Source organism: Triturus cristatus, chromosome 6 (genome assembly GCF_964204655.1).
Source record: "Triturus cristatus chromosome 6, aTriCri1.1, whole genome shotgun sequence".
NCBI classification, from domain to species: Eukaryota; Metazoa; Chordata; class Amphibia; order Caudata; family Salamandridae; genus Triturus; species Triturus cristatus.
In genome coordinates this window covers 1,402,310,468-1,402,326,926 of record NC_140589.1, presented here as the reverse complement: position 1 = coordinate 1,402,326,926, position 16,459 = coordinate 1,402,310,468, and the positions used below count along the sequence as shown (strand labels likewise).

Genomic DNA, 16,459 nt, shown 5'->3' with positions numbered 1-16,459 from the left:
CAATATACACCACGAACATAAAACGTAAGTACTTGAGATGCAGACATAGACATACTCTAGGGCTAAAACATTTCTTTCGTCCATTAGCTGGAGGCAGGACAGGGTTGAGATCATTATGAGGTTTACTATAATGCAAGTCTAGGATTGCGTATATGCTTATAGTACTCCACTTTCTCTGATACGCTGAGCGCGGATCCTGTGGCGACTGACCATTTCACACGACCAAGGCTATCGAACCTTGAATCTTCCACCCCTATATCACACAAATATAGAGGTTGTTTTATTGTTAATATGGAGCCTTGAAGAAGTCCCGTTGGGACGAAACGCGTCGGCTATGAATTGTATGCTGTACTTTTAAATCAGAAAAACTTGAACAACAAAATAAAGAAAAATTCATCATCAAGACACTGAAGTTTATCGTGAATCTTTTGGGATATATTACATACCTGTTTGTTTATTAATTTTGACATATATTTCTGTCCACAATACATGAACTTGAGTTGTGTGCTGAGCTAATTTTGTTATATGCTTATAGTACGTTGTCTGTGTTAGAAAACCATGAGTAAGCGACCAGGCATGCCAACAAAATGGCACCACATTAGTAGGCTTAAGGAGAGGAGATTTTGGTAAGAGGAATAGGAAAGAAGGACACAAGAATGAAGAATTCTGAACCCCTGCCCATATACCACCAGGGGGACTTTGGCGACTCCTTTGCAGGCTTTGAAAATCAAGAAACACTTACACTCGCCATCTGATGTGAGAGGTTCATGCCGCAATGATAACCTGTGAAATTGATGATAATATCTCATACTGAAATCGGTTTCTTGCAATGTTGAATCACAGTGAATGCCCACATTTCTAGGCTGGAGATTTTCCGGTATTTATTCTTGTGACTGCTGGCCAATGCATTACATTGCGCTTTCACTTAATAAATCCTTGAGAGTATGAACTTGTATCTTCATATTTTGATCATCAAGAAGAATAAAGACTTAAACACAGTCAAATGGTAGTTCTATGGACTTTAATTTTGGAATCCATCAGGTTAATTGTGGTACATCCATCCAAGTGATATAACGAAAGCACATGGGCATTTCTCCTCACTGTATTTGGTGAACCTTATGGAAATCCCCCTCCTCCCTCCAAGGGTCCCCTGGGACCTCCTCTTTTCCTTCGTGGGTGTGTCTCTGTTCATCAAAAGGGGCTCGCCTATACTGCTTCTGCATGGAATTGCCCTGGGTTGCTTTCATGTTGTTTCTGGTACAAGGCATCCTCTTTTTGGTTTGACGTTTTATCTTGATGAGAATAGGAGCATGTGGCTATCTCTTGATGGGTTACGATACTTCCTCTGTCCATGAGACGCTGTTGGGAGCTGCTTCACAGGGTTGTTCCTGAATGGGTGGGGAGGGGAAAGGGACGTTTGTGGGAATGTTGATAACTCTGTTTTTCTGTCACTGTTGATAGGACCAGCATTTCCCCTTGAGCCTAGAGCCAGGTCAACCATTATAAGAAATGCATCTTTGTCCTCTCTATCATTGCTATGACCACAGCGAGGGTACTGTCTGTGATTGCTTTATTGAAATGCTAATAAAAATTAGGGGTTATCAGTTTTGAATGTATACATCACCTAAAGAAGCTTGACAGATTAAGTGTAAGGAGCAGTGTCTGATGCTTCATGAGTGAACACTGAGGTGGTACTATTGTTTAAGACAAGATATCATTTCGTGGTCTAATGTGGGGGTGGAGCCATATCTACAAGGATTGTGTTTTTAGCCATCTTTATAGGCCTGTTCTTAGAAAGCACACTTTAGCTGCAAATCTGACCCACAGGCCAGAATCCTGGATATAAGCAAAAATGTCAAACTAATCTGCCTTAAAATTGCCCTCAGAAATCATCTTCAAAATTGTGGTGTACAAGAGTAGATTAGAACCTTATTTCCCGTTAGTTGATGGGTTCCTTGACCCAGGAATGCAAAAGATCATGAACTTTTATTTGTTTGTAGTAACACGCTACACAAATGGAAGTTAAATGAGTTCCTTTATTATGCGACTAAGCGCTCTGCGTCTTCCAAGCAACTAATTTCTACAACTGTCATTACTCACATTGTAACTTCAACATTCCACGTTCTACTGATGTCATTACTTCCACTATATCACCTCAACACAATCCTTAGGTAATCTGATGAGTACTGACCTGTGTTTCTCAAAGGGACTTCGCGATTACAATCTAACACATAAAACCACTGGCGAGCTATTTGATCATAATTTCTCCAAACACGGATTTAAATTGTGATCTCAGAAATGTCATCATCGATGACATCACATTATCAAAAAATATGCCATTTGTGATGTACTCTGTGCGAGTTTACGTGAAGTGTTATATCTGGGTTAATCATAACTGATTAATTTCATTTTGACTCTTTGGATGGAACCATGACATCATTTAAACAAAAGATTAAGAGATTTTTTTTAGGATAAGTGCTTACATTTTTCTAACCTTTCTCTCAGTGTCTGGTGGGCATGGCTTTTGGCTAAGCTCATGGGTTCTGTCAACTAGTCGTCAAAATCACACAATTCCCAGGCACCAGAATTCACCGAACATGGCCTTCAGCCATATCCAGCTGGCTCTCAGTGAAAGATGTGGGCTTAAGCCACATCCTTTACTGTTGTCCTACACCAAGAACTCCTTGACGAAGCGTGCCCATCGGCTCAAAGTGTTATTTAAAGCAAATAAGGCAACATTTCCCTATCAGTGGATAGAATTGGAAAATAGTAATTGTCTGCAGCTTAATCAATGTTAGCAATAATGTTAATAGTATTGAAATGAGATGTCACAAGCAATCTTCTTTGCAGTGCTATCTCTGCATAATGATAAAGACTGCTGATATTAAACTCCTGATCAATCCATATCTTCAAAGGCATTAATTGTAACAATTGCAATACCAATATCATCTCAATGTCTCTGCAATAAATACAGGGAAACAAAAGCTTTGTTGCCACTGTCATGAAGTAGGTGGGAAAAATAGCAATGTTTAGTCTCTTTTTCTCAGTGGGTGCTGCTTCTTTTTGTTTCTGCAAAAGGCCAGGAAGTCACTGGATTATTTTGCCTATTGCTTAGATGGAGGCTTCGATACGAGTCAACTGCCCAGATACTTCTATAGCGACTATTTGTATAGGTGGATGTTTACCACAGATGATTTCTGGTGCAGTCCCTAAATCATCTGAAGATACACACCCTTTTTGGGAGGATAGAATATAATAGGGGAAATTGTATACTGTTAACTGCCTTGGTCCTCTTTAACCTGCACAAACCACAGCTGAGGATTGGTTGGGAAAAATGAATATCCACATTCAATCAAAACCTCTGGGTAAAGTCATGGAGCTAGAGAGGGGCGCCTGTCACAAGGTAAGTGCTCTCCAGCTTCTGGACAAAGCCAAACAATAAGGTCATTAGCACCCTCTTGTCAAGCCAGGAAAGGAAGTCTTCTCTTCGCCAAACACACTCCAGCTGTCCTTTCATGGGCTGGGTTAGTGTGTGCTTGGTAAGGGCTCTGAGTTACACCAAACACAGGACCATATAGGGGGAAAGCATTAGTATTATGTTGGGTTTGCTGTGATCCTGTTAATATTTTTTTACCATAGCAAAGAGAAACAATTTGAAGATGTTTTAGCCCTTCCTATAAGAGTTTGATGTTTACCCTTTTAGGACAGTTTTGTGCAGGCAACTTCTTTTTTATCTTGCAGAAAAATCTAGCCTCCCTGGTAAAGAAATGAAGGAGCTAAGGAGGACAATGTTTTGCCCCTCACCAAGAATTGAATGGTGATAGGAAAAGGCCACTAAAGGACTGACCTATAACTGTTTCTGTTTTGTGAAGGAGAAGTAAGGTTCTTCCAATCAAAAACTAAAATTATATTTTTTCACTTTTCACCTAAGTGACAGGAGAGTAGTAGCATGGAGAAATTCCTACACATGCAAGGGTAACTCCTAGCCCAAAGCTCTGACCCACCTGTGAACCATATCCTTCCTTAATTAATACTAGCTGCTTAGTAGTCTCCACATCTAACATGAAACACTATTCCTACTGTACATCACAGAGAGGAGCTCAATGAACATGTACACTACGGTAGGAACTCAAACTATGAAAATGGACCTCTTCCTCCTTTCAGTTAATTGGTGTCTAGGTCATTGCTGACAATTTTCATTAGTTCTCAGTCACATTGATCTGGCAGAGAAAGAGTCAAAGACAACATAGTGTCTTGGGGTATTGTCTCTTTAGGACTGTCTATGACTGTCTAAAGGAGGCCAGGCAACCTAAGGCACAACTAAACAAAAGAGCAGTGTTTATGTCCTTGCAGAATGCTTTTGTGCTTTTCTTAAAATGTGTGTGTCTGGTTACCACAGGAAGAGACGTAGAAGCATGGGGTCTCGCTGCTGAGTCAGAAGTGGCAACAAGAACAGACCTTCGCCATTTTCACCACTCCTTGACATTATTATGCATTATGTATAAAATATGATGTCTCATTCTAAGATCTGTGGTCAGGAAGGGGCAGATGTTTCTCGATCAAAAGACAATCTTTCCTCTCCTAAGTACCAGATATAAAGGGGACACTAACCCACATCATCAGAAAGGCACATTAAAAAAGTACACCATGGGGAGCGCTAGGTGGCGCTAATCATGATGGCCGCACCGATGTGAGGCTCCCGATGCTTGACCCCTCGCATCCGGCTTTTATCCGTGCTCCGCTGTCCTAGCGCCGATCCGGAGGTCCCTACCTGCAGCGGGACCGAGTCCCCACATTCGGTAGAGCTTTTGGCCGTTTTCCTGCTCCCGGGCCCGAGCTCTGCCGTCCCTTGATGTGAGGCCACGAGAGACGCAGCTGGCTGGTTCTGTGGCCGGCGCTGGGCGCAACGCGAGTCCCGCGGCGCCAGTGGGAGGCACGGGCCGTGTGGCTGGCGGCGGCCGGCCACTCATCGCGGGACCCGGAGGGGAGATCCCGGTCATTCCCGGAGCCACTTGACGCTGTCACCGGCTTGGTGGGGTGCCTGCTGTGACCCACGAGACGCCACAGAGAACATATGTTGCCGGGGGGGCCCCTGGATCTGCGAAGGCCCGCGGCGCAGTGGAGCTGAGGTGAGAGGCGCGGACCTGTGTGGGCGGCCCCGTCGGGCTATGCCGGGCCTGGCTCCTGATTCCTTCCCCCGCAGCGGCTGAAGACTGGCATCGGCAGCGACCGGGTCGCGGTCTCTTGGAGGGCCCCGAACGTGATTCCACTACGAGTACCGGCATAGGCGGCTGGCGGGGGAGCTCATCTCCGCGTGAAGGCCATTGGACTCCCCTCCCCCGCCGCCGCCGGTTGGAGCCTGCCGCTGTGGGGCAGAGGGTGCCCTGTTCCTTTCCCCCCCCCCCTGGAGGGGTCCTGTTGAAGCTCGTGGCTGTGAGCGCTGCACGGGGTGCGCCCGCGGGCCCGCTGTGGGTGCTGGACCTGGCGTGGCGTGGCGCGCGCGCTGGCGGCGGCTGCGGGGGGGGGGGCCACGCCAGACCGGCTCTGAAGCGGGGCAGCGGTATCCTCGGTGGACTCCTGGCCTCCCCCTGCTAGGGGTCGGCACCACTTCTACTTCTCATTGCCCTGGACCCCGGCCGGCCGCTTGGACGTTGGGTGCGGCTGGCCGAAGATTTGCCATACAGCACCTGGGCACCGGCGCGCACTTCCCGAGGGCAGTCATGGGCAAGGACAGGGGTGCCAAGTCGGCAGCCGCGCCCCACCAGACCAAAATCGACCGTTTCACGACCTCCGACCCCCCGGGCGGGGAGGCGGCACCGACCCCCGGCGCGGACCTTGCCGCCATATTACAGGCCATCACCGCCTCCCGCACGTCCCTGGAGGGGATGGTCGGGGAGGTGAAGGTGGACGTTGCGCTCCTGCGACAGGACCTTCGCAATGCCACGGCCCGCATCACCGAGACGGAGTCCCGGATCTCGACTGCGGAGGACGACATCCGGCAGCTCCAAGACCAGGTTCGGGAGCTCATGACCCATTCCAAGGAGTTGCATCGGCGGGCGGAGGATGCCGAAAACCGGGCCCGCCACAACAACCTCCGCCTGGTGGGCTTTCCGGAGGGGGTCGAGTCTGGCCGCACCGACGACTTCCTGGAGAAGTGGTTCAAGTCTTGGATGCCGGCGGCCAGCTTGTCCAACTGGTTTGTAGTGGAAAGAGCGCACCGGTCGTTGGCCGCCAAGCCTCCGGTGGGGGCCCCCCCGCGCCCCTTCATCTTGCGGATCCTCAACTTCAGGGACAGAGACGCTATTCTGAGGGAGGCGCGGGTGCAAGCTCCCTTGTCCTTCAACAACCACAACATCATGGTTTTCCCGGACTACACCCGGGAGGTTCAGGAGCAACGCCGCTCGTACACAGAGGTGAAACACAAGATGCGCTCCCTGGGTCTCAGCTACCAACTTCAGTTCCCAGCACGCCTCCGCGTTGTCTTCCAGAGTAAGACCCTGTTTTTTGACACTCCCCGGGCGGCCTGGACTTGGCTCACCGAGGAACGACCGTTGCGCCAGTCCGGGCGGGTGTCGCCGGCTCGGCGGCCTTCGGACCAAGATGCAACCAGGCTCCCGTGCCCACGCCGCAGGAGGCGCACGCAGTCCCGGCGGCCCCGGGGTGGGATGGCGGCTGGGCCTCGCTCCACGAGCACATCAGGGAGGAGACCGAGGGACTCATCCGCCTCCTCCGGGACGTCCTCCCAGGCGGCTGGGGGCCTTCGGCGACAATCGCCATGTCTGCCGGACCCGTCCCTGACCCCCCTCCCCACGCTAGTGGGCCTTTCTGACCTCTCCCGCAGCCTGGCATTGTGACTTTTCTTTGTCCTCTGTTTCGGCAAGGGGTTGGACGGCCTTGTCCCGCTGCTGGGGCCTCCACCACGGACCTGGATTCAGCGGCTTCCCGCTCATGTGTAGCAATGTAGGACGGAACACTCACATCCGTACTTCTGGAGGGGTCCACCACGCTCTTGACACCCGAGCGTTTCGCTTGGGGCTTTGTAGTTGTTGTTGAAGTTAGGGCGACAGATGCTTCAGTTCTCGAAGTGTAGGGTGGGGGTTGGGGGGTTGGGGGGGGGGTTCTGTTGGTTGTTCCTCCTAGGGAGGATGTTTCCTTTAGTTTGGGTCTGGTTCTTCTTGGGCGCGTCACACAGCAGCTTCCTGCGAGCGCTACTGCAGAGCTCCGCACTGACACTCACACGCGCTCCACTAGCGCCCGCTCTCAGCCTGGCTTCCCTGGCTCCCTTTCGTCTGTCACTTGCTCTCCCCGTGGTCCCTGGGCGATTCTCCTCTCCTCCCTGCGCGCTGCTTGAGGTCCTCCTGGCACCCCCCTGGTTGTTCCGATCCCGCGGCGCACCATGCCCGTCGCCTCCATGGATGACATAGCCCCCAGGGCCCAGCTGCGCATCCTGTCCTGGAATGTGAACGGCCTGTTGGATAGGCTCAAGCGCACTGCAGTCCTTAAGTATGCTCAACGCGTAGGGGCCGACGTGCTCCTCCTTCAGGAGACCCATCTTCTCGGGGAAAAATGTCCCTACTTGGCGCGTTATGGGTATGACCGGGTGTGGCATTCTGGGTTCTCCCGTGGCTCCTGCGGGGTGGCGGTCCTGCTGCGCCGCTCCTTCCCTTCGTCCTTGCGCGGGTGACCCACGACCCTCAGGGAACCGGGATTGCTATTTGCGGCACGCCTGATGGTAGACCGATCAGCTTCCTGTCGCTATATGCGCCACCCTCGGGACTGTCGCAGGCTTTATCCCACGCCGCCTCTCTGTTGGAAACTCTCCCGGTGGGTGCTGTGGTGCTTGGGGGGGGATTTTAATGCCGTCTCGGCACCTCAGCTGGACTCTTCGGGACCGATTTCGGATTCCTGCGCTGCGCGAGCAAGGCAGCTGGCGGGTTGGGCCGAGGCCCAGGGCCTATGTGACGCCTGGAGGCTTTGGAATCCTCACGCTCGTCAGTACACCCACACTTCGGCCGCTCACCACTCTCACGCGCGTATTGATATGATTTTTGTCCCCCCCCGCCGAGTGCGGGAGCGTCCAGGATGTCCGCATCCTCCCCAGGGGGATTTCGGATCACTCGCCGGTCCTCCTGGGTCTAGGCCCTCTGCCGCACGCGGCTCGGCCGGTGTGGCGGTTTAGCGCCTGGTTCCTCCAGGACAAGACACTACGTGAGGCGGTGGGCACCGAGCTTACTCAATACTATTGCACCAATGAGGGCTCGGTCTCGTCGGCGGGCACCCTTTGGGAGGTCTGTTAGGCAACCATTAGAGGGGCGGCCAAGGCGCATGTGGTGCGGCACCGCCAGGCGCAGTTGCAGCAGCTCACTGCCTGCGAGGCCCGGGCGCTGCGGCTGGAGCGGTCTCTCTCTGAGCACGACGACCCGGCGGTGGATCGGCAGCTGAGGCTCCTTCGCCAGGAGATTCGTCAGCGATCCCTCGAGGCGGCCAAGCTTCTCTGGCAATCCTCGTTGGCGAGGGTGTATGGTTGGGGTGACAAGAACGGTGCGCTGTTACACCGCCTGGCCACCTACCCCAGGGCGTCGTGTATCATTCCGGCGATCACCGATTCCTCGGGCGTGCTCCAGTCCTCCTCCGTGGCGATGGCGGCAGCCTTTGCCCAGTTCTACTCTCAGCTCTATCAGGCCGGCGCACCAGATCTTTCTTTGACCGTTCTGCTCGCGTATGGGGGCGAACACCTCGCCCGGCTTCGGCCGGACGAATGGGAGAGCCTGGAGGCCCCCATCTCCCTCGAGGAAATTGGGGATGCAATCGGGCGTACGTCCGCGGGGAAGACCCCGGGACCTGACGGATTCCCCCAAGAATTCTATGCCGCCTACAGAGACTGCCTGGCCCCGCGGTTGCGAGCTCACTATGCGGAGGCGATTGAGAGAGGTTCCTTCCCCCCGGAAGCTGACCTGGCCACGATCGTGGTTTTGCCTAAATCCACGCCACCGTCCACTGACAGAGCGGCCTACCGTCCAATTTCGCTCATTAACACTGACGTGAAGCTCTACGCGGCGGTCCTGGCCCAACGGCTTCGGCCCTTTCTGTCAACCTTGGTCCACTCGGACCTATGTGGCTTCATGCCTGCTCGGGGCACCCGCCACTGTCTTCGCCGCCTCCATGTGGCCCTGGCCCACCGCCACCGACTGACTCCATACCTCGCTCTCCTCCTCGTTGATTTTGAAAAGGCTTTCGACTCAGTGGGGTGGACCTCCCTATTTGAAGTCCTGACCCACATGGGTTTTGGCCCTCGGTTCGTGGGGATGGTGCGAGTCCCCTATGCCCAACCCCGTGCCAGAGTATTGGTTAATGGAGCGCTATCGAGGCCATTTCGGATCGGCTGGGGGATGCGGCAGGGTTGCCCACTGTCGCCCCTTCTCTTCGCCCTCGCAATGGAACCCCTGGCCGCCCTGATTAGATCTGACCCCCTCCTTCGGGGCTGGGAGTGGCCTGGCCTAGAGGCGGACAAAATCGCCCTTTATGCGGACGACGTCCTGCTGTATCTTGGTGACCCGGCGCGTTCCGGACCCCGTGCACTATCTATCCTGGGCCGTTTTGGCCGGGCGTCTGGTCTATCCCTCAATTCGCGGAAATCGGTCCTGGTTCCGTTGCACCCCTCCAGGGAGTGTTTTGATTGGCAGGCGACCATCCCTCTCCGCCGGCTGTCATTTCAATACCTGGGCATCTGGGTCTCCCTCCTCCCGGAGCTGAGTTGGGCGCTTAACGTCACCCCCCTGGTCAAGAAAGCCAAGGCAGACTTGGCGCGATGGCACCAGCTGCCTCTCAATCCGCTAGGGAGGGTGGCCCTCTACAAAATGATGATCCTTCCCCGGTTTCTGTATGTGCTGCAAAACACCCCCCTCTCCTTTCCGCGACCTTGGTTTCGCGAACTGGACGGGATGGCGACGAGATTCCTCTGGGGCAGTGGGAGGCATCGGCTGGCTTTGTCGACGTGCCGCATACCCACCTTTGACGGGGGCCTGGGCATGTCTAATCTCTACCTCTATTATCTGGCCACCCGCCTTCTGGTCATTCATGGCTGGTTTGGGGGGGGGTTGGTCCGACCCGGCCTACAGGGTGGAACTTGGGGATTTGGGTTTCTCCGGTATTCAGGATCGCCTGTATGGCGCCTCCATCCCTACCTCTTGCCCGGACATCACCAGGGCAGTATTCCTGTCCTGGCGAGCGGCCCCCCGTCACACCCGATGGACGGGGAGGCTGACCCGGGTCACTCCCCTGTGGCACGGGACGTGGTTGCGGGAGGTCACGGAGCTGGAAGGCTTCAAATCGTGGGATCTAATTGGCGTTTCCCAGCTGGGGGACGTCTGGCGGGGAGGGCGAATGTGTTCCTTTTCAGAGCTGCAGGCGCGCTTCTCCCTCCACTCCTCCCAATTTTATTGATACCTCCAGCTGCGCCACGCCATACGCACCTACACCCCACTGGACGTCCGGCTGCCGGACCACAGCCCCCCGGAGGCTCACGTCATGCTGGGTAATCTGGGGAGGGGGGGCATTTCCAGGATTTACTGCTCCCTCGTCAACTGCACCCCTACATCCCTTGAGGGCCTTAAGGAGCGATGGGAGGGTTGGGTGGGTCCCCTGGACGAGGCCGACTGGCGGGACGCCCTTATGGCCCCCCGCTTGGTGACGGCCTCCGCTAAACTGAGACTCATCCAAATTTATTACCTGCATACTGCCTATCTCACGCCGGCTCGCCTACACCGTGCGGGCATCTCCGGGGACGCGGCTTGCCCCCGTTGTGGCTCCGAGCCGGCCGACTTCTTTCATATGGTGTGGTCTTGCCAGGAGCTGGCGGGGTTCTGGAGGGGCATTGAGTCCGAACTTACGGAGGTCCTGGGGTGGGCGGTGCCACATGAGCCTCGACACTCCCTGCTGGGCATCACGGATGGCTTGGATGGCTCGCACCCAGAACAGTTATTTCTCATGACGGCCTTGATGGTGGCCAAGCGAGACATTGCAGCGGCGTGGAGGCAACCGCAGCCGCCATGCATAGCTAAGTGGGGCGCCGGGGTGGACTGGTGTGCGGCACAGGAGCGGACTCTTTATCGGGCACAAGGTTGCCCCAAGAAATACCGGAAAGTCTGGGGGAAATGGCTGGGCAACATACCTTAGTAGGGTGGTTTGGAAGATGGGGGAGAGTTTTTAGGGGAGGGTGGGAATGTGGTGCACTTTTTACTGTACTACTGTGTGGTGATGGTTTGAAGGGCCCGACAGTTTATGTTGTTGTACTGCTAAAAACAATAAAAACTTGTTTATAAAAAAAAAAAGTACACCATGACTACAGGTTCCAAGCCACACTGCGAAACTAGTAGTAAGCTTTTCTATCTGCAAATGGAAGCGGGCTGCACAGGTCATGCAGCTCTGGGCACATTTGAATTGTAACTATTTTTGGAACTAATTTCTGGTTCTGCTGCAAAGTGGAAATAGGTTCTCACAGATGAAAATAATAAATATGGAAATATTAGAGAGCAAATAATGTAGCTAACTGCGTTGCCGTGCTTATGCAATTTCACAGACATTTGTACAGATCACCTACTGCGCTTCATTCAGCTTTGGCAGTCAGTTCCCAGAATTATGTAGGTCTTTACTAATGAAACATTATGAAAATATATACACTTCTAAGATTTAAAAAGTGCAAAACAAATGATATTCGTAATAGCACATTTCTGAAGTGAATATCAGGTGGCTATTCTTAATAGTAAAATTGTTCTCTCGAAGCATTTTCTTTGGTCAGCTTTGTTGAGGAGTGGGTATAAACGTTTCAGCCTACGCTTACAGCATCAACACAAAACACAAGCAAAATGAGATTGTTCTGAACTGTATGCTTACTGTTTCGTTTTAAAGTACTGATATCAGATAAGACACAATCAGTTCTTAATCTGTGCTGGTGCCTGCAGGTGGTGGCCACCAGCACTCATTTTGGGGGACAGGGACTTATTTTTCATTATCAGAGCAACAGAAAGCAAGACATAAAAGGGAGAAGGGAATAGGAAAAGAAAGAAAGATAGGTACACAATGACATGGACAGAAGGCAGCAATGAAACACAATCTGGAGGGGGGAGATAAAGAGCCACGAAGAAGAAGCTGGTGGTAGAAAGATGCATGAGGATAATTCATGATTAGGCAGCTTCGATATTCTGCAAGTCGACACCTGGCAATGCTGGTGTCTGGCTTCTAAGACAAACTTTGGGACCCTGCAATTACTTTTTAGGTTAAATTAAGGATTGTGCATAATCAGAGTGGATCAAACAAAAGGAGAAAAAAAAAGACATTTTAAATGCTACTTACTTTTATGTAGAGCTAATCTCTCCCGCAGCATTTTTCGCAGCAATTTTTCTCTTTGCTTTTCCTCTTTCTCTTCACTGGCCTCCTTGGGTTCATTGAGAGTCCCGTAGATATCTGCAGCCTCTCGCGGGGTTAGATAATCCAGGCTGGTTGCACAGGCAATATAATGTCGCTTCCAGGCGCTGTATTCATTGTCTGGTGGGGCATAGGGTAGAAACCATCCAAACTTTGTGCATTTAGGAATCCACAGGCAATCCTTTTAATACGGGTATAAAGGGAATCGAAATTAGTTATTGTTCAATATTTTTCTTGCATAAATCACACAAAAAACATATATTCTCCGCAACAATGTATAAACACAATAGCCATGTATCCTGAAAAGACAGGGGAATTTTCCCTGGAACATTCCATGGTCTTCTACCCAAGTTCACAAAGGACTGTAACAAAAAGAGACTAATATGCATGTCAAACTCCACTGATGTAGTAATGTTTTTAACATACATTTAGGTACAAGTAGGCTGATGTATGTACTGCATAGATTATGCTTCTAAGTGTCAGATATGCACATATATTAGGTACTTGTAGATATTTTCAGTTGGGAAAATGAACCAATCTCATAATATTTTCTTTTTAATTTTGTTCCTCATGAAGTATTCTTTTTCACAAACGTATTCTTCCTACACACATTGTGTAAATATTGCATGGGTTAGTTGCACTTCCTCAACCATTTCAACATCAAGAGAGTTTTGGATGACAGTGCACTCTTTAAAAAAAAAAAAAACAGCAAAAAACTAAAATAGCTTCTGTAGGTTAAGAAGAATGTTCAGTCAATACATGACAGGAGCCCACACCAAACCCAAGCATGTTCGCACTTTTTCTCCCACACGTCTCGTATGAATAAAATAGTACTATAAAGATACAGCATGTCTTCCCTCCAATGCCACTTTAAAATATTCTGCCATGCCCGCAACCCATTTTCAAATATTTTTATGGCAACCTCTTTCCAGACATAATAGTCCTTCCAACATCATAATGCATAGACAATCCTGCCCCAATAGTGCCTCTTTTACATCTAGAGGGCTTTGCTATGTCTCGGTTAGCTGTGACGAGACCCATGGTTAGCAGGGTTTTAGCACCTCAGGACAATTTTAAGTTTTCAACAAAACCCAAAAGAGACCACTTAGGTCCCAACTCCAAATCCCAGCCCAGCACCCTTGCAAACACCCAATACCTTAACAGATCACTTTGCAGATCCAAACAGACTGGAAGAAATGTCCCAGCTTCTAGAGGCATCTCAGAAAGTTTAGGAAGTGGCTGTGTTTCTTTTTCCACAATGGTCTTCCTTGAATAAATGTTTGATGCAAATAAGGAGACTGAATCAATCAGAGTTTGGCTAAAATTGCCTTTCCTCACATCACTCTTCTTCGCTTAATGTATCCAGATCTCCCTCCTAGTGTTTCCTGAATGCTCAAATGTATCTAAAGCATTTACCACAAGAGTTCTAAATGTCTGGAAAATAAGTTTTATGGTTTAACTTTATCAATTTCCATGACACACATGTCATTGCCTACAACCATCTGGCCGGGCCAGCGAGAAGCACTAATTTGATTCAACTCAAACAAAAAACATAAAAGATCAGAAAACCTCCCAAACTAAAGCTCCCCTTGCTCCCCACCCCACTTCACATTAGACGTATAAGTCAGCGTAACTTTTTAAGCTAACTTAGCTCACCTTGAGCTTAAACTTTTTTCTTGGCGTACTAATTGCATTCGAAGAGGGTTGTCAGATGTTTATTTTAAGTATAGTCTCCAAAAGGTAGTTACTGTATTATGTGAAAAATAGCTTCTGGAATGAGTTGGTGTACTTTAAATATCTAGGAAAGGTGCGTTATCTATAGTCGCAAGAGAGTATTACAATAGATGGGGCTAATCTGTCTCGCAAGTCTGACTTTAATAGATTAATTATTTATTCTATGATGAGAGAGAGTGTCCCACACTCAGGAATCCATTCCCTCACCATCGGGCCCTGTGCTTCCCTGAAAATGTGCTAAGATTAGTTAATAGCTGTGACTATGGCAGATATTAGCTGGCTTCCTATCAGAAATAAGTTTTGAAGAATAGTTTATCAGTTACATGTTTTGCTTCCAATGGGTTATACTGTTGTGTATGTTGCATGATAGGTTATGTGTACCGAAGGGCATTTGGTAAAAAGTATTACTTACTTAGTGATCATGCTATTTTATGTTATAGACATTTCAACTATGCCCATGGCTTGCACTGTCAGAGTCTGAGTACCTTTACACCATGATACAGAGGATTCCACCTCCGAATGGAGTCTTGTTTCTGGTTGTTTAGGTGCAATCATAAGTAGTGTAGGTGTGCTCCTTTCGATGTTTCCATGTGTATGACCCTACCATATGCATCTTTTAGTGGGTAGAAGTGTTTGATGAGTGGGGTTGGAGACTGTTATCAACTAGAGTGCATGTCATCGGATTAGATTAGGATGTGCACTGTGCATCTACCAGTTTGTGAGCAGTGAAGTAGGTAATATTATGGTGTCCTGCTAATGATCCACACTACCCCTTTGCCATATGAACTGCAAGATGTTAGCTGGGGTTTGAAGTAATATGGGATTCTGTAGCACTGTATTGGTTTTGTGGAGAGTAAAGTGATGTTGTAACCTTAGTGAAATTCAGCTATAAGGAACCTCTGAGCTGTGCTGGATATATGTACAGTGGTCTATCTAATGGGATCTGTATGAGACAGTATATGTTCTGTATTAAGGTTTATGATGTTCTGAGTTCATTGATATACAACTACACACTAGAACCAAGCTTTGTTGTTGTGTGTGTATGGGAAATGTTCTCTGTAATTCGTTCCGCTGATGTTTTGTGAGTGTGTGGTGTTTCCAAGCGGTTGGAGAACACACTGATGTTGAAGTGGGTGCGGTAGCAAAACAATGTTGGACGCATGTGCGTTGTTCTAGTTTGATCTGATGGAGGATGTGTGTGTTATACTTTATAGGTACTGTATTGTATCACAGCATTTGTACAGACCTTGCTACCCTTATGAGGGGTGCTAAAGCCCTTCTCCACACATAGCAAGCTACACTGTATAGGTTGTGTGGTTGGAAGGATGTTGTTTTTGTTTTGAACTTATTTGGGAAGTATTTTCATGTTGTGCGTGATAACCGAGATGCAGTTATCTTGTTAAGGGAAGCAGCAACTGGCAGTGTGATGGGTGAGGTTATGTGAGCAAGACACACACATTATAATTGAAATAAGGACTAACACACACAGGCCTCATCTGGGCATAATGGCAGCAGAATGCTCATTGTGAGTAAAGCAAAAAAGAGGGGGCAATCAGAGAAGGCCCAGTACACCATATGGAAATACATGCCAAGCAGAGATGGAGTTGTGAACGAGTAAAAGGATGCCAGAAGGACACAAATTGGAATTGGTGACATAAGCAATAGTCATGCTTCTCTTTAATGCAAAGATACTTGTCTCCTCCTGACCAAATACATCCGTAGACGGAAGTGGAAGACCAATCAAGGTTAGCAACCGGAGCAGAAACTGCACAATATTTAAATGGCATACCTACTCCTGCTAGGAAAAAGGAAGCCAAAGGTTTGAGCGGGGATTCAAACAAAAAAAGACTCTCTCCAGCTTTCAAAGCAGGATGAGCATCAGTTGGGTGAGACTTTTTGGGTCATGTTTCGGACTCAAGCCAGACAAATATCATGCACATGCGAAGATGTGTGACAAAGCGTTTGGTCTGTTGCTGCCCTGGCAGTACGAGAGCAAGTCGGCTTGTTGTTTTACTTTTCTGTCCTTACCCCTCCATGCGATTCCAATACTATTCTTGGATCTCAGAGATCCGCGTACTTTCTAGTTTACATAAGGAGGCATCCTCCTAGTCATCTAAAATTTCCTCGCAAACAGCTTCAACCTCCAATATAAGTAGTGTATACCATTTTAAGTTACATGGTCCTGGGGAGATTTTAACACACATTTACCACTTGTGAAGGGGTTTTACTGCTCTAAGCAGGTGGGTAAATGCGGGCCAGTATGTGGGGTGAGGAAGGGTGTTGGGGAAAGTAAGGGATAAAA

General features: G+C 49.6%; 1 protein-coding gene across 3 annotated transcripts in view; it reads right to left on the bottom strand.

Moving 5' to 3' along the window:
- The window catches only part of ECT2L (epithelial cell transforming 2 like), a 445,514-nt gene that overhangs the window by 303,676 nt on the left and 125,379 nt on the right, over positions 1 to 16,459 (bottom strand). For all 3 annotated transcript variants that reach the window (XM_085612467.1, XM_085612469.1, XM_085612468.1), the window contains one exon: positions 12,352 to 12,604. In XM_085612467.1, coding sequence (XP_085468593.1) covers positions 12,352 to 12,604 — 253 coding nt within the window. The remainder of the gene's footprint in view (positions 1 to 12,351; positions 12,605 to 16,459) is intronic.